The sequence below is a fragment of the Lytechinus variegatus genome, chromosome 4 (assembly GCF_018143015.1).
Source record: "Lytechinus variegatus isolate NC3 chromosome 4, Lvar_3.0, whole genome shotgun sequence".
In the NCBI taxonomy this organism is placed as follows: Eukaryota; Metazoa; Echinodermata; class Echinoidea; order Temnopleuroida; family Toxopneustidae; genus Lytechinus; species Lytechinus variegatus.
Window position 1 is genome coordinate 35,339,658 of NC_054743.1, and position 23,863 is coordinate 35,363,520.

General features: G+C 38.0%; 1 protein-coding gene across 8 annotated transcripts in view; it reads right to left on the reverse strand.

Moving 5' to 3' along the window:
• Window positions 1-493: 493 nt before the first annotated feature.
• The window catches only part of LOC121413928 (protein mono-ADP-ribosyltransferase PARP4-like), a 62,185-nt gene continuing 38,815 nt past the window's right edge, over window positions 494-23,863 (reverse strand). For 5 of the 8 annotated variants that reach the window (XM_041606939.1, XM_041606936.1, XM_041606934.1 and 2 more), the window contains 12 exons: window positions 19,093-22,386; window positions 16,590-16,670; window positions 14,464-14,598; window positions 12,097-12,177; window positions 11,032-11,154; window positions 8,703-8,780; window positions 6,581-6,670; window positions 4,693-4,927; window positions 3,591-3,832; window positions 3,263-3,322; window positions 2,031-2,118; window positions 629-869 (listed from right to left, as the gene is read on the reverse strand). In XM_041606939.1, coding sequence (XP_041462873.1) covers window positions 679-869; window positions 2,031-2,118; window positions 3,263-3,322; window positions 3,591-3,832; window positions 4,693-4,927; window positions 6,581-6,670; window positions 8,703-8,780; window positions 11,032-11,154; window positions 12,097-12,177; window positions 14,464-14,598; window positions 16,590-16,670; window positions 19,093-22,386 — 4,698 coding nt within the window. In that variant the 3' untranslated portion in view covers window positions 629-678. Of the gene's footprint in view, window positions 870-2,030; window positions 2,119-3,262; window positions 3,323-3,590; window positions 3,833-4,692; window positions 4,928-6,580; window positions 6,671-8,702; window positions 8,781-11,031; window positions 11,155-12,096; window positions 12,178-14,463; window positions 14,599-16,589; window positions 16,671-19,092; window positions 22,387-23,863 lie in introns of all 8 variants that reach the window. The other 3 variants (XM_041606938.1, XM_041606937.1, XM_041606942.1) reach the window with 3 other exon arrangements.

A 23,863-nucleotide genomic window follows, 5' to 3' on the forward strand; every position in this document is an offset into this window, starting at 1 on the left:
TAAGATTACTTCAAACTATTATTTCAATGACCAGGAGATGTTATTAATTGGCAACACAATTCTGATCACAATCAGACTTAAAACTAATTAATTTTGAGGATTTTTATTATTTTTGATTACAAAAAAGATATGAAAGATGCTCAAGTCAAGTGGAATCATGACTTTTTGTGCATAACATATTGGGTGGTAGTTCCTACCCCAGCCTACCTGAAACCAAATCTTTAACTACTTTTTACTCATCCCAGAGGCAAACTCTCCAGGATTTCATAGAAGCACAGTGCTGAGCAATTATTTGAGAAGCAACCGCTCTCCAGGAATCCCGCCCATCACAATCTCAACCTCCATCAGTTTGCAATCATCCGAGAAGCAACCTCAATCCAGGAATCCCGCCCATCACAATCTCAACCTTCATCAGTTTGCAATCATCCGAGAAGCAACCTCAATCCAGGAATCCCGCCCATCACAATCTCAACCTTCATTAGTGTGCAATCATCGAGAAGCAACCTCAATCCAGGAATCCCGCCCATCACAATCTCAACCTTCATCAGTTTGCAATCATCCGAGAAGCAACCTCAATCCAGGAATCCCGCCCATCACAATCTCAACCTTCATCAGTTTGCAATCATCCGAGAAGCAACCTCAATCCAGGAATCCCGCCCATCACAATCTCAACCTCCATCAGTTCGCAATCATCCGAGAAGCAACCTCAATCCAGGAATCTGTTCGTGCGATCTCCAGATGTTGAATGTAGTGGGTAAGCTGGTTGAGGTTGAGATGATCGGTGGGCTTGGTAGATGATAGTTTCTGGGCACAACACACGACCAGAGACACCATCAACACTCTCAGAAGTTTGCCACCAATCTTCCCTCCTATGAAACAAAGAAATCAAGACACAGAGGTGTAAAGCAAAACTAAAAGAGGGCCTTTCTCATATTCATTACTTTTATTATCACATATGTAATTTCATGCTTCATTTATTGATTCAACCATGTTTACAAACAGATAAAAAAGTTACAAAAATATTCAAAGAACAATACATCAGAAAATAATACAAAGTAAAAATTGTTAATGGGGAATAAGAGCTTGTTGGTGGGGCTACCTACATGTAACAAATATGAGTAGCAAAGACAAGTATTATAAACATGTATTCTCTCAATTATCTTATGTAATTGAATTTTGCCACATAAGACAACACAATAGCCACCACCAACACCATCACTACCACCACCGCCACCACTACCATTAACTACTACTAATCCTACTACTGCTACTAAAACAACACAATAGCCATCACCAACACCATCACTATCACCACCACCGCTACCATTAACTACTACTAATCCTACTACTGCTACTAAAACAACACAATAGCCATTACCAACACCATCACTACCACCACCACCACCACCATTAACTACTACTAATCCTACTACTGCTACTAAACCAATACAATAGCCATTACCAACACCATCACTACCACCACCACCACCACCATTAACTACTACTAATCCTACTACTGCTACTAAACCAATACAATAGCCATCACCAACACCAACACCATCACAACCATTAACTACTACTAGTCCTACTACTGCTGCTACTCAGTAGTGATCTAGTTATTTGCTACAAGGGGGGGGGGGTGTGGACAAGTTGATTTGACCCAACAATGATGAGCTGTGTCATAATGCATCCTATTCCACTACTGTTCTGCTTGCATGATCCCACACTCCTATTCAAATTATTTGCAGGGAACCAGTAGTTGGGGTTTAAACGCCCCCCACCCCCCGCTTTACCACCGCTACTACTATCACTACTACTACTTCTACTACTACTGCTGCTGCTACTACATGTACTACTACTTCTAACTATAACTACTACTACTACTACTACTACTACTACTACTACTACTACTACTACTACTACTACTACTACTACTCCTACTTCTCCTACTCCTACTACTACGACTATGACTACTACTACTACTACTACTACTACTTCTACTATACAAACTAGCTTGAGTATATACTTACCAAGTGAGTATATGCCTGCATTCTTGAGCAGGCCAAACAGTTTCACAAAGCTTACATGTTTACCAAGAGTAAAGAATAACTGCAGTTCCTGAAACATGACATGGCAGAAAACAATACAAGACTGGATGTTGATGATAATAATGATATGAAACATTTATATAACACTTAATACAGATGTTTCTAAGTGCTGCATATTATTACCACGGCTTTAGCACGACAATTATGATCGGATACTCAAGCATTCAAGGAATTCCTTCCTACCAAATATACTGCACCTGGGTGGAGAGTGGCAAACGTAAATAACGCCTTGCCAAAGGACGCAGTGCTGCGGCAGGGTTTGAACCCCGGACCTTATGTTTACATTGCAATTATTGCAACTACATTGGAAACCTTGACTTTGATTGGCTGCTCAGACTTGTTACCATGAAAGTTATCAAAATGACAAATATACAATTATGAGTCCTTTTATAGGAAACTGGCAGCTCTTCATACAAGTTAAAGTCAAATGGATGATTGCAAAATTGCTTTTATAACCATAATTCACTTTACATATCAATAAAAATATTCTTAAATATAACAATTTAAAAACTATAGGGGCCTATATATTTATTAGGAAAATCAAACTGCGAATACTTAAAGAACCTGAAATCATATATATTTCCTTTTTTAACCTATTGTGATAGATGTAAGAAATTGAAATATATCTCTAAAATTGATCAAAGTTTATTTCTTGTAAGAATAAGCCGTTTTTATTCATAATATGACCTAGGGAACATGAGACATATGACCTCTGATCATCGCCACTCCAAAATGCAACTAGTACATGAGACTAGTTTGTAGTTGATCCCTCAAACAGCACTTTATGTATCTTTGTGACCTTAAAAGACATCATCACCCAAAATCTATTCAGGTTATTGCCACTATAATACCATCTGAAGAAATCGAGCTTTCTCTGCATTTACTTTTACGCACGACAGAGCAAGTGCATTATTTGTTTTATAAAATAGCAACACAGAAACAATTTCTTAAAAAGTTACAGTACAGTTTTGTTGGACTTCTCCTGGGACTTCTACTGCACTGGTTTGCTTGAGCATGCAATATCAATTTTCATTGCGCACCTTTTGCACTGTCGTGCAGTGCACCAAAAAAGTTGGATGTCACGTGACGCGTATTGGCCAATCGCGATGCTTTCAGAACTAATACACCTATTTTATAAAACTTGTTATACTTACAGGCTCCCATTCATCACTGGAACTAGCATCATCATCATCATCATCTGGATCGTCTACACACTGCCACAAAGAAAAAAATCAAGACTTTCATTAATGCACATTATATAAGGCCCATAACTGGTGTGTTAATAACATGTACATGTATTTTGTTCTGCATAATTTGCCCACATGGAAGACTGTACATGTATTGCAAGATGCACTAAAATTCTCCAATGGCTTATGTACAAAACTTGCGATGCAATATCTTGTATTTCAATGTAAACAATAAACAAAATAAAAATCCACTAATAGAAGCTGATACAAGTATAGAAATGTACATAGTGCTTACACTGAACAGATCCAGGACAAGCAAGGATTCCAGGGTGTCCTTGTCCGGTAACGACTCCACTATAACAGGAACCACGAAAGGTTCTAGGGTCATCATGTAACCGTTCACGGCCTGCTTTAAAACGGAGAGCTCCCCCGTTGTCCATCCAGGGAAAGACTCTGGTATGTTTCCAGTACACAAGGCCCTCTGCCACATCCCTAACTCATGCGGCCGGGTGTAGACGCGAGATGTCATTTCTTCAACTGCAAATGATAACAAAAGCGATTACCAAATTGACTATGTACATGCATCATATATTCTTTAAAGCTTTCAAAAGCTGTATCATTTTCACAATTGAAGCACGCAACTAAAAACACAACCATGAACTCGCCATGAAAGACAACACACAAAAACACTATTGGGAAACTCCAACAGTTAGGAATTTTAAATGGTAAATAGTACTCTATGGAAGCGTCACCGTCCAGTGGTTCTGACACTTGCCTTTCAATCAGAGGGTCGTGGGTTTGAATCCTACTCCGGGCGTTAATTTTCTTCAGCAAGACATTCATCCACATTGGCTGCACTCAACCCAGGTGAGATGAATGGCTACCTGGTAGGAATAATGCCTTTATATTTTAGGGTATATGGTGGCTCAGCAACACAGCCTTGGTGATATTAAGCGCAGAAGACTATACGCATATACATGTGGTAGCTGGGCTATAAAAATGGATATTACTATCAACAGCTTTATAATAATACCAACATGCTTCGTCCCTATGCGCTTAAAATTGGATATTATTACCATGGCTTTAGCCCTGCAGCCTTTTATTGCACGGTAGCATTTCAAGGAACAAAATCCTGCCAGGTACCCATTTACCCCACCAAGGTCGAGTGCAGCACAATGTGGATAAATTTCTTGCAGAAATTACGCTTGGCTGGGATTCGAACCAATGACCATCTGTTTCAAAGTCAGAAGAGTCAGAATCCACTAGGCCACAACGCGCCACAGCTTACTATTCTATATGATTGTACTTCATCAAATAAAGTTACAAGTGTTTCCATTTTCTGGTCCGAGAAAGGAAGACACGGTTTGGAGTGGAACCAATAGCAGAACTAAATTCACCTGTTACTTCCTCTCCATCTGAAGGAGACCTTGAACGTGACCTTGCACGTGACCTTGAGCGTGACCTTGAGAGTGACATTCTCAAACTTCTTCCCACTGTCCTACCTGTCCAGAACTGACGCATCTTACCCCGCCCCTCCTCCTCGGTCTCCTCCTCGGTCCCCTCCTCCTCGTCAAATAAGTCATACCCCATATCATCATCCGATTCCTCTGAACTTCCTCCTTCTAATATCAACTGAAAAAGGAGGAACAAAATCATACATACATACATGTATATCCCACCTCAAAAAAAAAATCTTAAAATCCATATTCTATTGATCGAAATAGACACCAGAAATGAAAAACTCCAAAAATTTGTTTTGCCCAATTGATCATGGGCCCGAAAGCCGTCGTGCAGCGCCATATCGACGAGGCTCTATCCCTTTTACTCATTAAATGCCAAACAGGGTAGCAGCAACTCCCATCTTTTAACGTCTTTTGGTCTGACGCGGCCAGGGTTTGAACTCCCCACCTCCCGGTTGTGAGACGGACGCTCTACCAACTAAGCCAACATACCTTTTGGATGCTATCGCTAATGGTGTTGGATCATGTCTCTTTCTTTCACTGAAATGTCGTACAATTGCATAAATAAGCATACTTATTGTACAACACCTCAGCAGTTGGAGAAAACATAAATGATAATCAACTTTTTTCTTATGTTAAACTATGAATATGATGAAACAATTTAATATTGAAAGCAAAAAAACACAAAATCCCTCAAGGGCGAATCATAATTATCTGTCAGTAAAGCAGTTTTTTTTAGCAAGTAGACAATACACACATTGGACCTGCATTTATTTACTCAGCGCAAATGAATATCGTCACATAACTTCCTAATGCCCCTTTCATAAACCCATCCTCCAATTATCCGCCTAAGAATAATGCGGATAATTCAATAAAAATTGCGTTCACAAACTCTGAAAATAATCCGCACTTTTTTTTACGAGCGCCCAACCTGAAAAAGGCGATTAATTGTCATAGCAACTGCACACGCCCCCTCCGATGGGGTTGCGTTGGAAAAGGGTGACCTTGTGACCACACCATGGCAATTATCCGCATTACTTTGGAAATGCGTTCATAAAGTCAAAATCTGGTCCCGATGCTGCTATTATGCGGATAATAGCAGCATCGAAATAATGCGGATAACTCTGGTCCTCCTCCGATTTTACAACCAAATTATGCGGCTATTATCCGCATAATTGGGTTTATGAAAGGGGTATAAGACACACAACAGTACATTTTGGAAGGTATGTGTGCAATGGTATGAAAGGTCATATTGATGCATGAATGTTTGACGGATTAGAATGAAAATATGCTTTTTCTCATGAAAACTTGAGGTAATTTGAGACAGCTTTGGAAAATAAACTGTATACATGTGTGGTTCCTCCCTTAAAGCCAGTCAAGATCATATTGCATTCTGGGAAAGGATACTGGGTGGATATGAGGTAATTCATATCTTGGGATGGTAATGCTTTAAAGTAAAAGTAGCGATTACAATCTCAAAATGAATTCGAACAGAATCCAATAAAATATGTGCCAAATATCTCTGGAAGAGAATACGCAATTGCTGAGAAATGAGCAAAATAAGCACGGAATTCCATCAAATTTCAGGCATTTTTCAAAGCACTATTACTACACTGACCCACATATGCTTTTCTGTGCAAGTTATCAGAATTATCGATTTCGAGCTAAGATTTCATGATTTTACATATACAAGTTTTTATTAATGTAATGGATGTAGATGTATGATAATATTTTGACAATTAACCTTGATTTAAAAGACTTTCTCGTGAAATAATTGTTTGCTGCAACTACTGTGTTTAACCTTTAGATACATGTGATTGCTTACCAAATCTGATTGGACATTCTTCCTCTTCGCAGGAGCCAAATAAACCTCTTCTTTGTGTCTTTCTTCCTCAAGAGCATCAAAACATTCTTCCTACGACAATAGCGAATGAAAAAATAAAAAAGAGACAATAATATATCGTTGAATGTGATAAATACCATGCACTCTCACGATGTCTGAATATGAGGGTGCATAATAGGACCGAGTTTGAAGTTGATTTATGAAAGGGTTCTTAGAGGTCGAGTTCACTCCAGAAAATGTTGATTTGAATAAATAGAGAAAAATCAAACTAGATTAATGATGAAAAATTCATCAAAAACGGTTGTAAAATGAGAAAGTTATGACATTTTAAACTTTCCCTTATTTATCACAAAATAATGATAGGTACAACTCAGTGACATGCAAATGATGATGTCCCTCACTCACTATTTATTTGTTTTTAACTTAAACAATATTTCATTTTTGTAAACAGATTTGACAATAAGGTCCACCTTGACTGAACCATACAGTATTAAACAATGCTAATATCACATGTTCAGGGAGGAATTAATCATTGTTTCATTTGACAATGAGGAGAAAATTAGAACATTTCATATTTCATATAATAAAATACAAAAGAAATAGTGAGTGGGTGACATCATCAGTCTTCTCATTTGAATACCGACAAGGATGTGCATATAACTGTTTTGTGAAATTACATGTAAGCAAAACTTTAAAATGTCATAACTTCCTTGTTTTACATCTGATTTTGATGAAATTTTCAGTGTTAAGCTTGTTGGATTTTTCTCTTTATATTCAAATCAACTTTCTGTTGGGGTGGACTTGTCCTTTAAGTTATCAAGAGAATGAAAAGGGGACGAACGGACAGACGCACCGAAAACATAATGCTGCACGTTGTACAATCCAACTACAGCAGGATTTTGAACAAATAGCATTTATGCATTGAAAAAGAAAGTATCAAGAGGTGAAATTATTCTAATTGAAGTTTGGCATAATGCTAGTCATACTAAAATTGCTTTGCTGCAGGCCTTGCGGTCGAACTTCCCTAAATCGGCTTTAAAGGGGAATGAAACCTTTGGAACAAGTAGGCTTGTGTCGAAACAGAAAAATCAAAGAATAAGAACAAAGAAAGTTTGAGAAAAATCGGACAAATAATGAGAAAGTTATGAGCATTTGAATATTGCAATCTGTAATGCTATGGAGATCCTCCTATTGGCAACACGACAAGGATGTGTGATGTCACACATGAACAACTTTCCCTTTGATGGACTATGAAATACCCTGAAAATGTGTCTTTTTGCTTTTTTGTATGGTGATACAAACTCTTTATCCATGATGTATTCTTTAAAAATCTGTATTACATGCCCTCCTATAGAAAGAATACATGTTCTACTGATAGATGTAATAAAAGAGGCAATTTAAGTGAAATATATACTAAAGTAATGGGGAGAGTTGTTCAAGAGTGACATCACACATCTTTGTCGCATTGCCAATGTGAGGATCTCCATAGCATTAGTGATCGCAATATTCAAATGCTCATAACTTTCTCATTATTTGTCCGATTTTTCTCAAACTTTCGTTGATCTGTTTCTTTCATTTTTCTGTTTTCACACAAGCTATCTTGGTCCAATGGTTTCATTCTCCTTTAAATCGCAGCCGATCGGGACGTCATTACGATTTGAATTTGCTTTTATTCCTACAGGAAGCTTTTTATGACTGGAATTTGATTTTAGTATTCATACCACTCTTCGGAAACATTAAATGTTAACGATTTATGGGTTGGAATGATCATATCAAATGTTAAATTTCTTTGAAAATCGTATCGCAACTGATCGTGAAGGGTGTGCTTGTCTTTCAATAGAACACAATGAGACAAACAAATCTGAGACGCTGCAATAAACACTCATTTTGCAAAGTCTCATAATGGCTTCCCAAGCCCACAAGGGTAATGTAAATGTCAAACACCTTAAAAAGGGGGGGGGGGGAATCTGAGATCCATTTTATCTAAGATAAAATTAAAAAAATGTCATCTTTGTTAAATCAGTGAGATAAATACCCTAAAGTCTCTCCACATTGGTGTTCTGAGAACCATACAAGAAAGTACAATAAATGATAAAATACTTACTAAATCTCCGAACAGTACATCTAGTGCTTCTTCTTCTTTCTGCTTTTTGGCTTTGTCTCTATCGCGTCTCCTATCACCCTGAAATGAAAAAAATGGAATCAAGAATGAGGGAGGTGCATTTTAGAGAAACTACAAATAACCATGAATCCATATTAGGGTGATTCAATACTACCGTTTTCATACTGAAGGTGAAGTGGAATTACTCCGGAATAACTCCGGATTGAGTTTATACGCTTGTACTGCGGACCGACTTTAAACCCCCTTTCATATTGGCAAGCACCGCAGCAGTGTATCCGCAGTCGTTGCAATGGTTTCCAAGCGAGTTCGCGCCATACGTGTGGCGAGATCACAGCGATAAGCGCATACCGCATTTCCGGTGCGGAGTAACTCCGTTTGTAACCCTCTTCTGGAAGTGGGTTGAGTACTCCGCTTTGAATCCGGATCGAACTAATCTCAGAATTTTCATATTGCCCTCCAAAGTGGAGCAACTCCTTCTGGACTCCGGACTTACTCCACTTCAGCTCTCACTATGAAAGGGGTAAACGTGTCCTACAGGAAATTTCAACAAAAATATCCGGTCTCTTAGCTGAATGCCTGAGCAATAAAATTTTCTGTTTTTTTCAATGAGAAAGTTATGGTGGGTAGTTATGTGAAAAACTGATAACCAGAGATGCCAACCTCTTGACACAAAAAATCAGACTGAATATCCTCAAAAATCATATTTTTTAGTGAAAAATCAGATTTTCACGAAAACTCAACATGACAAGTGCAAGCCTTGAATTAAGCAAGGCTTTAAAAAAAATTGCCCCCTGCTCGCGGGCTTTTTACAGGAACCGGGGGCAATTTTCTGGAACCAGGGGCAATTTTCTGGAACCAGGGGCAATTAAAAAAAAGAATATAACTGTGAACCACACTCCAAATTTGTTTATAGTAAGTGCAACTCCTGCAATTTTTTAATAAGTAGTAAGTAATAGGCTTTTTAAACAACTAAGAAATCAGAGTTAAATGTTTAAGCGTGTTTTGACACCCTCACTCCACATCCCCTTTACATGGGCTGATTTACTTTTCATCTTTAATGAACCACAAACAATGAACCCCCCCAAAAAAAAAAATCTAAATCAATGAATAAAATAAACATAAAAAAGAGAGAATTCAGATCAAATAATAACTTAGAAAAAAAAATTTTAAGTTTTTTTTTTCATGGTTAGAATCACGGTTGTGGGTGAGTGTTTGTGTATGATTGTGACTGTGAGGCGCACTTTGATTGCATATAAATTATGTTAAAGAAATGAAGAAATTAAATCAATATCTAACTCAGTCTGTTCAAATTCCAGCACATAGCCACAGGCTACATGTGATTTTTTAAATGTACATGTATCGTAGGTTCATGTACCTTAAGTTTTTCACAAGTTTTTTGAAAACGCAGATATTCACAGAAAATGCCTTTCATTCAGGGGAGAGTCTAAATTCTGTGAAAATGTATTCATTAATAACTTGAATATTCATCACAATGAAGGAATCATCAAGTTTTTTTGACAGTTATCAAAAATTAACATGATATCTAAACTCTATCTGAAACAGAAAATCACCATCACTTAGGCCATTACTGATAGAATTCTCACCCAGAGCTCTGGCAGAGAACGTGAGCTCAAACTGGCTAGCTAACAGCATACAAGTTCCACACTCAAGTGCACGGCGTCCTCCTATTTTTTTTTTAGATGGAGCCTTGTTTATAATTTATTGTCTGATATTTACCCCTCACCAAGAAAGAAATTAAAAAGCTATAATTCACAACTATTGATTTTGGATTAATAAGGCTCCGTTTTGACAAGCAAAGTCGGCGATGTGAGGATAAAAGACTCGAACATCCTATGTGCTGAGAACGGGGATTTATCTCCTGTGCAATTCAAATTACTATTTCACAGAATTGTGATATCCCGACTGGAAATGTGTGCATTAGAAATTACACATGGTGAAGTAGGGGAAAAACTACTGGAAGCATGCGCGTACATGTATTACAGGAAAAAAAAAAGGGGGACGTAGCTCACTTTTTATGGTACTGAAAAAAAGACGCACTTGGCAATTTGAAACTGTGCTTATACATAGCACACATATGGGACAAAAACAGGACAATCAAAGAAAGTCGGGAAATCGTATTTTTGATGGCCAAAATCGTACTGTCGTATTTTACTTGTTTTATCGTACTAAATACGATAAAATCGTACTGGTTGGCATCTCTGGATAACCAACAAAAAATGTTTGATTATGGGGGATTTAAAGGTGAAAAGGTGTGTTTCATAAGGGATTTTAAACACATGTGATTGCTTACCAACAGATCTGATTGGACACTGTCTTTCTTTCCTTCAATAGCAGGAGCCATACTACACAAAAAATCTATCGACCCAAACTCATCATCTTCTTCTTCAAGTACTATTTCTCCACACATCGTAGTCTACGAAAGAGAATGAAATACACAGGAAAATATATAAGGTCACTGAATGTAATGACTAACATGCCCTCTCGTGACGACCGTACATGTATGTGAGGATGCTTACTTGGACCAAGTTTGAAATTGATCCATAAGCGCTCAGAGACATGATTTGTGATAAGCGCTATACAAATAATGTTCATCATCATTATCATTATTATAAAATGGTTATCACGCAAATGACAAAAGTTTGGGTAGTCCTTTTCAGGACCGACAATTGCCTACAAAAGATGATGTACCATGAAACATACTACACTATTTTTCTTGACTTCGCCATGGAAACCTTCAGAAATTACTTTCCTACAGGAAGCCATAAAATAGACAGAAATTTTGATTTTAGTATTCATACCAGAAACATTGATCGTTAACATTTTACGGGTTGGCATGACTATATCAAATGCTAAATTTCTCTGAAAATCGGATTGTGTGCACTGGGCTTTGGGTAGAACACATTGACAATGCAATAAACTTTCATTTTGCAAATAATGGCTACCCTTTCCTCCAGGGGAAGTGTGAGGGTTGAACAGGGGTGGTATGAGGAGACCTGGGATGGTAACTCCGGTAGGAACTCCGCAGAACAGCTTTATGCCAAGCTGGTATAAAACCAATTATCTTCATTAACACTTTATGTCTAGGTTAATCAGTCACAGTGGCTGAGCGTATATACAACAAAAAATACTCTCGGGTCTTTTTATCAAAGAGGAGACAATGGCAGAGGAGGGATTTGAACTCACAACCTTACGGCTAAGAGTCAAGTGTTCTAACAACTATACCACAGACCCATTTTATCTCAGATGAAATAAAAATCTCCTGTCAAATCAGTGAGATAAAATGCACCTAAAATCTCTCAGAATTAGTCGTCTGAGAACCATGCAAGAAAGTACAATAATAAATGATAATACTTACAAAATCTCCAAACTCTACATCTAATACTTCCTCTTCTTCTTTTTGCTCTTTCTCCCTGTCTCTATCACGTCCCTTATCACCCTGAAATGAAAAAAAGGGAAACAAGAATTAAGAAGGTGCATTTCAAAGAAATTACCAACCATAAATCCATATTAGGGCAATTCAATACGTGTCATACAGGACAGTTCAACAACAATTTCTCGTCTCTTACATGAAGCTGAATGCTTGAGCATTAAAATGTTGATTTTTGTCAATGATAAAGTTATAGTGGGTAGTCATGAGAACTGATTATCAACAAAAAATATTTGATTATGGGTAAAAAGGTAAAAATGTTGTGTGTCATACATGACTAAAAAATATCCCATACGGCACGAAACATTTTCATCTTTAAGTCACCCATGGACAACATATTTTTGTTGGATGTCATTTTTTTACATGACTCCCAGTAGTATTTTACTGTGGCCACAAAACAAATTGATGTTCCTTGTTTGTTTGGACAGCAGGTTGAAACATGATGCGAAACTGGCTGACATTTCTTTCATGGACTCATCCATCAACTGAAACGCTTGTTCCATGCAGTTTCATGACTTTTTTCTTTAAAGCTACATGTAAGTATCTATAGTGGCAGCAAACAATGAGTTCATGATAAAGTCATTGTTAAAATCAATGCTTCTTGTCACCATGTCATTGTAGACCCCATCTTCTTCTAAAGAGTTACGACTGATCCAATCAATCATAACTATGGAAAGCCAGCAGCATTAACATTTATTTTGTTCAAAATATTTTCTAGATACCCGTACAGTATGTTGTACATTCATGCACTCATACTTTTCTTGAAAATTCTGTGTACTTCTCTTTCTTTAGAGAGGACATCATGCAAATTTCCCGGAGAAAAAAATTATGACACTTAAGGATTTCCATATAAGATGATCAGGGGCCTGTCTTACAAAGAGTTACGATTGATCCAATCAATCACAACTGTATGGAAATCCACCCATACCATAATCTCTTCTACAAGAAGTTTGCACAATCTCCTTAGTAAACAAAGAGTCACACTGAATCTTCAAGAGAAGGATGAATGTATGAATATACATATCTCAAAAGCATATTTAACAAATATGTATTTAAGATGTTGATGTTGCTGGCCACCCATAGTTGTAATTGATCGGATGAATCATGACTATTTGTAAGACGGGGCCAAGATCAATCATAACTCTTTGTAAAATGGGCCCCATAACCATTTCATTTGCATGAACTGAACAATTTGAGATCATGAAATCTAAGCTGAATGGTGACCAAACAGAAGCTCAGCAACACAACAAAGATGAGCAGCCTCTCTCTATGTTTGTGATATGATCTTTTTTTTTAAATGTAGTTTTCTCACAAAATTTCAAACAATTCTATTTGTGGGATTAATATATCATGAGACTCATCATTCTGTAAGGAAAATATTCCTATTTGTCATGTTCCATTTAAAAATATGATTTATGAAATTTACATTTAATGATTTTAGGAGGGAGCTGTTCGCATATGACATCACAAATCAAAAATCTTTAAGGTTTCATAACTCTTATTCTTGGATGGATTTTCATCAAACCTTCACCATTATTTTCTCTAATATTTACTCCGTTATCAAAACCAACTTATTGATGGAGTGAACTTCCCCTTTATATATGATACCTTTAGTGTTTTCTCTTCATTGATGAAAGTTCACAATAGGTTAACATACATGTAGAGCACACATTTATGCAGTGCCACACGAAAATCTCATTGATTAAAGATCAAGTCCATCCCAGAAAAATGTTGATTTTAATTAACAAAGAAAAATCAAACAAATGCAATGTTTTGCTTGATTTTCACAAAACAGTTATATGCATAACTCGGTGATATGCAAATGACAGAGATAACGATGTCCCTCAATCACTATTTCTTCTTTTTTACTGTTTGAATTGTACTACATTTTAATTTTACAGATTTTACAATAATGACCAACTTGACTGAACCAAAAAATGTTTAAACAATGGTAATTCCACATGTTCAGGGACGAATAAAACTTTGTTTCACATGACAATGAGGAGAAAACTAAAAAATTTCATATTTCTCATGACATACAAATGAAATAGTGAGTGGGTGATGTCATCAGTCTCCTCCTTTGCATACCAACCAGGATGTGCTATAACTATTTATGAAATTAAGCAAAACTTTAAAAACTAGTATATTTTACATCTGATTTTGATGAAAGTTTCCGTGTTATGCTTGTTGGATTTTCCTCTTTATTGGAATCAACTCTTTTTTGTTGGTATGGACTTGCCCTTTAAGAAGAGATTATTTCAATACTGTAGACAAAGGCATGGTATATCAACAAACCTTTTCACGGTTCAGTTCCATCCCAGTTTCCATCAAGCAATAGACATCATCTTGTTCGTATAAAACTCCTTTCTTTTGCTCCTCTTCTCGTTTGTGTAAAACTGCTTTCTTCTTCTTCTTCTTTGCCTTCTCCTCCTTAAACAAAATATCATAAAAGACAAATTAGAAAGACAAATTATGCACTCATACATGGAGGCCTATAAATAAAGTATGACTTGTAAAATAACTCAAATCATCCAACAATGACCTTTGAACTCGTGACCCCTAAATCCAATCAGATTATCATCCTTTTAATACGAATACATGAACCCACCAATATGAATGACAATCATTCAGTTTTTTGGTGATCACAAAAACACAATATTTCAATATACAGGTATATAATGACCTCTGTGACCTTTAACCTTTGTCCTCTTGACCCCAAAGTCTGATCAGATCATTGTCACTCCCATATGCATGCATAGCCAAGTTTGAAGCTGAACCATCAAGTAGTTCTTTAGTTACTGCAAGAACAAAGTACTTTCGTGACCTATGACCTTGATACTAGATCATCGTCACTCCTATATGCATACCTGGAACAAGACTATAGTTATCGTGAGATGAAATACATGGACAGGAGGTACAAAGCAGAACCCCTTCCCCCCCAAAAAAATTTTTTTTAATGAAATCATAATGCTTCCAGTAAGAACCTATATTACGGTGGGTGCATGCAGGCTTACAAAAAAAGAGGGGGGAAGGGAGATTATCAGCATCACCACCATCATCATCATCATCACCATCATCTACATCATCATCACCATCACAATCATCACCATCACCATTATCATCATGATCATCACCATCATCATTATCAGCATCACCATCACCATCACCACCACCATCATTATCATCATTATCATCATCATTATCAGCATCACCATCACCACCACCATCATTATCATCAGCATCACCATCATCACCATCACCACCACCATCATTATCATCATCATCACCATCACCATTATCATCATGATCATCACCATCATCATTATCAGCATCACCATCATCATCACCATCATCATCATCATCACCATCACCATTATCATCACCATCATCATTATCAGCATCACCATCATCACCATCACCACCACCATCATTAACATCATCATCGCCATCATCATAACCATCATCATTATCATCATCACCACCATTACGAAAATCTCCCGTTTGATTCTCGACCGCACTTCGGACTGCAAACTGCGGTCGTATACCCCATTTTTCGTTTGCAAAATCTCAACAACATTTCCAACCCCGATAAACCCATCTTGGCCAGGTAATCCCCTTGTCTCAATTTCACATCCACGGGCCAAATAAACGAGCGTTGAGCCAAGGACGAAATGATAAACAACAGCTGTGCTATTACGTAAGACTTGTCTGCCTGTAGAATGATCTTCGGAATGAAATTATTGTATTCGATATTAATCACGTTTTCAAAGGCATATTACATTCAGACATCCAATACTAGTCCATTTTCAATTTCGAACGAAGAAAATCGACCTCGAAATAAGGAAAGTAAGCGAATAAAAATTACGGTATGCTTAGCATGCAAGGACCGCGATGCATCCCATATAGTTTCTGTCCGTCCAGCAAGAAAATATGGGATGCATGCCGTTCACTCGCGCAATGATACAGTCTTAACGAAAGAAAGGAAGGAAGGAAGGAAGAGAGAGAGAAAGAAAGAAAGAAAGAAAAAAGTTTCTATCAACGCGTGTATACATGGAACTCCATGCACTCACCAGAACTACAAACATTGCAATCCATCGTGTGTGGCCCCCTGCTGTGACCGTTGATGCTGGGGTGTGTTATCTTCGGACCGAGGTCAAGAAACAGGTGTTTCTATACTTAAATTTCATGCTTGAGGGCAATAGGGTTTGTAGTACTGGGAGAAGAGAATTGATAAGGGAAACTGGGGTATACTGCTCTTCAAAGCAAGATTTTCGTCATGATCATCATCACCACCATCATCCTCCTCAACCTCACCATCATCACCACCATCACAACATGGATGTCATAACTGAATCCACTGATACAACAAATTCGATGACTGTGAGCATTACGCTCCAATTATCGCAAATGAAAATAATTACCGGCATCATTCTCGCTGTAGACAATATGGCTGCTCTCCCCTTCTCACGGTGCACCTCTCTCTCTTCCGATGCTTCATGCTTCTAAACATTCCGAAAAAAGGAGATCAAATAAAATGAAGGAAAACATGAAGATACATAACAAAAATAAATTACCAAACTAAGAAAAATACTTTAAAAGAGGGAATAAATGAATACATAAAGAGCCCTGTTTGCAAATTTCCCACTATCACAATAATCAACGCAAAATCATGGCATGGCTGATAGTGAAATCATTATATGAAGAAGAAAAAGATGGGGGAAAAATGGTAACATAGAAGCATTTATTCTCAGCAATCACTCCATACAATCTGCACCAATACCACTAATACCATTTCTTATAGTCACTCAGACTTTCACCCTGGAAGAAAGGCATTTTATTTGGCCGTGATTTTACATGACAACTGTTAAAAGCTACTGAAATGCTTCCTTCTGATCGGTGGACAAAGACAACGATGGCAGTGAAAAACAAAACATTCACAAGAGACTTCAAGAAACACTCTCTGTTCTCATTTCTCTATCAGTCACATCATCATCTCACTTTACCATGAAATTTGCTCTGGCGACAATTGCTCGGCTGTAAAGTCCACCCACAAATGGAATGACCAACTTTAAGCTTGGATTTAACACTACACCCTATCCTAAACCTAACCTTGAACCTAACATAAAACCCTTTTTCAATCCTCACCCTAATCCTATATCTTAGACAAAATAAAACTCGGAGGAACTGTCACCAGAGCATGTCACCCATTCCACACCAAAAACATGCAGATGTACCCCTTTAATACAACTAAAAAACAATTTCTGAGTTTCATAATACAATGTAAGACCAAAGATAGGCCAAATGGTGTAAATTTCAAATAAAAACAAAACAAAACATGCAATGACAATATACATGTATTCCATCAAATTTGCATGCACTGAGCCTAAATAATGTAGATACAGTGTATATATGTATATCAAATATAATGCAGATGAAAACTCAACTAATTTTATTCGTTTATCATTATTCACTTTATTTCATTTTTAAAATCGTTTATTCATTTAGTGGGGGGGTTTCCATTTTATCTATGGAAGACCAGCGATGTTTGCAAAGTTCTTTTTATCAATACTCCGCTATTACTTTAAAACCCCAAATATTACACTGTACATATAGTTACAGAAATGTTGATATTGATATTGACCTGGATTAATCTTATCCCCACTCACTACGTGACTATCAATAAGTCATAATTTGCATTTGGTTTTCATTTGTTTTTTTTTGTACATGGTCTGCTAAGACAGCGAGTGTCGAGGCCGCATGCCTATGAGGGACAGCGCCATACATGACGCTTTTTTTAAGGACATCACCAGCACTTTGGCTGGCATTTGACCAGTCTCAGCTTGCGTCTTGTCTCTTGTGGTCCCTCAGAGGCACCTACTAGTGTTTCTAGATCTATGTGATATGTTGTTTATTGTATTATATTTTAAGATTTTTTTTCTTCTGGATAGTGAATTTTATTGACCTGCATTTTCTCATTAAAGGGAAGTGTCTAGGGCGTATATTGCATTCCTTCAATGTGCAGATTTGCAAATAAAGTGATACATGACAACAATTTGACATTTGCATGCTTTCTTGAAGACATCATTCATGAGGACTGGCTCTCAAGATTTCCATACCAATGATTGTTTTTTTGTCCCGTTTTTTGTACACTGTAACTTTTTTGAGACAATGTTGAAAGACAGGAATATTCATCATAAATCATAAAAACTCATACATGTACTTAGTTTTCATACATAAAAATCATACATGTACCTAGTTTTCACAGATTAAATAACACTAATGGATTATTTATGTAGCTTTTACGTGAAAATGTTGCAAGAAAGAATAGAGCCCTAGTGCATATGATAATCATATTCCCACATCACACCCGTCTTAAAATTACTATAATGGCTCCCAGCCCAGTTGCGTGTAATGTTAAACGTACTGCTTTTAACTTATCAGTGCCTCCATGCAATGGCTCCAAAATATCTTATTGATTGTTAAGTATGTGCCATCTCGTAATCTTAGATCAACTCAGACGGATTTTTTAAATTGTAACAGTACTCAGACCAGTTTTATGGAGAACGATCCTTTGCCCATGCTGCCCCTTCACTTTGGAATACCACCCCATCATACGTAAAGAACTCTTCTCCACCCAAGTTTAAATCCACTTTGAAAACATACTTATTTAAAAAGACTTTCTCATTTTTCTCTGCCTTTGCTGTCTTCTTCAAAAGCGAATAGGGACACATTTGGCAGTGATATGTGCTATATAAGCATGTTAGTATTATTATCATCCTGCATTAATCATTAAAAAAATCATACTTTTCTATCAAGGTTTGAACAACATGGATGGGTTACTTTTGTAAATGTACATGTATTTAAGAAGATGTTGAGAGTGCATAAGATAATCACCATGCATTTATCCAAAAAGCTAGTACTTACTTTAGTTAAAACTAATTCATTTGAATAAATAGTATCTCCGTCATGTCTCTGGGTAGTCTTCACAGAACGTCTGGTGCTCTGAAACCTCTCTTCTTCATAGCTTAGCAAAGAATCTCGAAGTTGTGTCTCGGCGATGGAGTGACTGGCAAATCCTAAGCCCTGTGATGCTACCGGGGCATTGGCATGTGTCCAGTTGTCTGCCCTTGACCGATCGCTGAAACTAAATCCTTGAGACACTCGCGGAACATCACTATGTGTCCGAGCCCTTCCTTCGGACTGACCACCGAAACTGAATCCATTTGATACCCTTACAGCACTTTGAGCTTGATCATTTGCTTCATGCTGACTGCTGGAAACAGATCCTTGAGATTCATCAAGACTGGACACCCCTGACACTCCCGAGACAGCACTATGCATCCGAGCTATGGCACAAGTTGAACTTCCAAAAAATAACCCTATTGATGGTCTATCAAATCTAGGCATTTGTGACTGACTACCAAAACTGAACCCTTGCGACTGGACATTAAAAGGGGACCCTTGTGGCTGGCTACCAAAACCAATTCCTTTGGATGGACCACCAAAAAGTGGCACTTGTGACTGGCCACTGAAACCAGTTCCTTGTGATGGGCTACTAAAAGGGGACTCTTGTGGCTGATTATCAAACCCAGACTTTTGTAACTGACCACCAAAAAGTGACCCTTGTGACTGGCCACTAAAAGGGGACCCTTGTAACTGGCTACCAAAACCAATTCCTTTTGATGGACCACCAAAAAGTGGCACTTGTGACTGGCCACTGAAACCAGTTCCTTGTGACGGGCTACTAAAAGGGGACTCTTGGGGCTGATTATCAAACCCAGACTTTTGTAACTGACCACCAAAAAGTGACCCTTGTGTCTGACCACCAAAAAGGGACCCTTGTGACTGGTTACCAAAAAGTGACCCTTGTGATTGGCTACTAAAAGGGGACCCTTGTGATTGATCCCTGAAACCAGTTCCTTGTGACTGACCACCAAAACTGAACCTATTAGACTGACCATCAAATCCAGACTTTTGTGACTGAGCACCAAAAAGTGACCCGTGTGACTGACCACCTAAATCTGTTCCTTGTGACTGATCACCGAAACTAAATTCGTTTGGCGTACCAACAGAGCTAGAAGCTGATTTTTGTGACAGAAAACAAAAAGGTGACCCTTGTGACTGACCACCAAAAATTTGAGCAGTACGTTGTTGAGCTGATTCAGATTTCTTGAAGGACATCCTGTCAGATTGTGAAGAAGATCCAAATAGACCCACTGTGGGCTTAGACACTCTTCCCGACATCTGGAAAGGCAAGCTCGTGGGTGGCAGTTCTGTACTTCCATGATTGTTTGTAGACTGCTCTTGTGATGCAGGCCCATTGACATCAGGAATTTCAAGCTCGCTTCCTTGTCTTGGGCAGAGGGCATTGTTGGCTTGATGATTTGGATGTAGCAATGACATATCTGATGATTCCATTTCCTGTGCAGATTTGCTTGGGGATTCCGGGTATGTTTTGGATACTTCCTCTGGTTGCTCTAATCTCTCAGGAGCATTCTGATCCTGTCCACACCAATTATCGGGTTGAAAAGGCGTCTCAGTAACTCTCGAATGGTGTGCATGTGTTCCAGTTCCAAGTTTCAGGCTCTGAGGTTTTCCAGTGGAATCACTCACAGATTTGTCTAGCATACCTTGGAGATGTTGACGTCCATTTGGATACAATTCTTGACTGAAATCTTGAGCTGTGGTATCCATGGCAACATTAAACCTTTGGAATTGAGGCCTTTGTTGTAGACTTCCACTATCTCTGGACTCACGGTCAAGCTTCTTTGTCTCACGTTTCTTGCTTTGAGTAGTATCAAGATCCCCACCTTTAAAGACCTTTTCTCTGCCAATTTCATTTTTACTATCAAGAAAAATGACACCTCTTTCACATTCACTTCTCTCTTCCGCTAAATCATCATCAACATCCACTCCAAACCCACAGAATTCCACATCTATAGATGGTGCTAACATTGTACTACCTTGATGAATATGATCTTTTTCATTGTTACTAACTTTTTGCAGTTGGGAGGCAGGTTCAACACCCGAACCCAATGAACAAGGAAACACTTGTACTGACTGCATGGCCTGTTGAACAAGTGAAGGATGAGAAGAATCAAAATCTCGAGAAACTTGAGCATATGCAGGAGAAGCTGGAGAATATGCAGGAGAGGTTGGAGAATATGCTAAATATATTGGAGAAGTTGGTGGAGAAGTTGGTGAATATGCAGAAGGGGAGCGCTGCTGCATGGCTTTTCCAAATGTTTGTTTTTGTGTAGCAAGTTTCTGTGACAGAACTGAGCTCCCATGCATTAACGAGTCAGCCCTAATATCTAGTAGAGACAGATTACTTTCATATGTACTGGAAGCTTTATCAGATATTCTCTCCAAACCTCCAGCAAGGTCCTGGTATTCCGAAGTTCCTCTTGGTTTGGGACTACCTTTCCCACCCTTGTTTAAACCAATGGATTTTACAAGATCTGTATGTCCAGAGTTCCGTGGAGGTGGTGCTGGCATTGATTGAGGAAGAGCTCTAGCAGCTCGGCGTCGAGTTGGAGGTGGAGCACCAATGGCTTCACTCAGAGGTGGAGGTGGCGGATGAGGAGCACTAGCAGCTTTAAGTGACGGAGGAGGAAGAACAGCACCATACACAGGAGCACCAAACATGGCACCATCATGTGAATGTGGAGCCGAAGCAGCAGGAAGACCACTACCAGTAGGTGGTGGAGGAGCAGGTGCAGCAAAACGGCCACGAGAAGGAGGCGGAAGAGGAGGAGCATGAAAGCCACTTAGGGGAGGAGGAGGTGGAGGAGCAGCGAAGACACCAGGAGGCGGTGGAGGAGGATCACAAACACCACCAGTAAGAGGAGCAGCAGCAGGACGGCCATCAGAAGGAGTCAGAGCATAAAACCCACTTTGAGGAGGTGGAGGAGCAGCAAAAACACCAGGAGGTGGTGGAGGTGGAGCACCTGGAGCAAAAATGCCATCAGGAGGAGGTGGGGGAACACCAGCACCCCTACCTCCACCACGACCACCAATAGCAGATGGAGGACGAGCACCACCAATAGAACAATATCTTCTTAAAGGCATTCCTAGAACTCCTTTTTTTCCTGCCCATGCGGATGATATCTGTCGGGGATGTCCTTTTCTCATTATGGATGCTTTATAAAGAACCTCATCAGCAGAGAGAGCTTTTGCTTCTAACATTGTCTCCATGATTGCACCATGTTGTTGTTGCTGTACAAAGAACAAAATATGATAGAAAGCAAGCAATGAAATAATATTGATATATAATACAAACAATAATAACATGCAATTTTCATATAGTGCTTGAAACGATGCTTTCAAGCTCTACATACTATAACCCACTAACACTAATAGCACTGATTATTTATAAGGGGCTAGTGACATACACTGTATGTACATGTATGTATAAGCTATAACCCTAGTCATCAGATTCGATCATTCACTCCCACAAAGTGGACTAAACACCATGCATTCATCAGTTTATCTCTTTCAAGGTAATTACAAACCTTGTTTAAACACTAGTTTTTCTGGGATCTCACATGTAGCACTATTGATTAAAAAAGAAGTTCACCCTGAAGAAAAGTTTGTTCTTAAAATAGCAGGAAAAATAATAAAAGATATAGATGAAGGTTTGAGGAAAATCCATTAAAGATTATATTATTATATCATCATTATTTTAAATTTAGGATCTGTGATGTCATCAATGAGCAGTTTGTCATATGTTATGACATATAAAATGCATAAAGTTTAGTAATGGCCTACATGTATTTTTCTTTTTAGAAACAGGTGCGAAAAATATTTGTCTATTGGGTATATTGAAGGGATAGTAAAAAACATCAAAAATTTTTTTGAGAAAATGACATCTTATTGATTTTTTTTACCATATACCATGTACATGTTAATGTAGGAAAGCTGCTTGCATATGATGTCACAAATCAAATATTTCAAATTCTTATAACTATTTTATATTTTGGTGGATTTTTCTCAAACCTTTGGCAACAGTTTCAATTATTTATTTTTTGCTTTTTTTACGATAAGAATTTTTGTCAGTGTGAACTTTCCGTATAATCCTTATTCACACCAGGCCTGCTCTTTAATCACATCGTTCAATTAAATAGTGTCTTATCATTTAAATTCTCACTCATGGTCCATGCTATTTTGTATGTCTTGAGACAAAAAAGTGGTCAACCCTATAAGCCTCTCACGATAATGAATGTGGGATTTGTATGCATTATGAAAGAAAAAAAATTATCTAAAAATCAAATGGCACCAGCAATTTATTATGCTCAAAAGCCTGATGCACAATGAATGATATATTACCATCCGATTATGAAAGTAATCACAATTGCACGTGATATGAGCATTCCAACTTATAGTTACTCAACGATCAAAGAATTATAAATAGTGGCATGAAAACTAAAATAAAAATTCCAGTCTATTTGGAGCCTCCCCATAGAATGAAAGCAAATTCAATTCCAGAGTGTAATGATTTCATCATTCGGCTGCGACTTGAAGCCAATTTGAATTTTACCCCGACCACAGGGCTTGCAGCAAGGCAGAATTTGTATATTTATATTCCTAGCTTTACGCCCAACTTTGAATGAAATAGTTTCACTTCTCAGAACTTTCACATTTGACGCAAAATGTGTTTTGATAAAAAACTTGCGTCGTAGCCGGACCATATCAG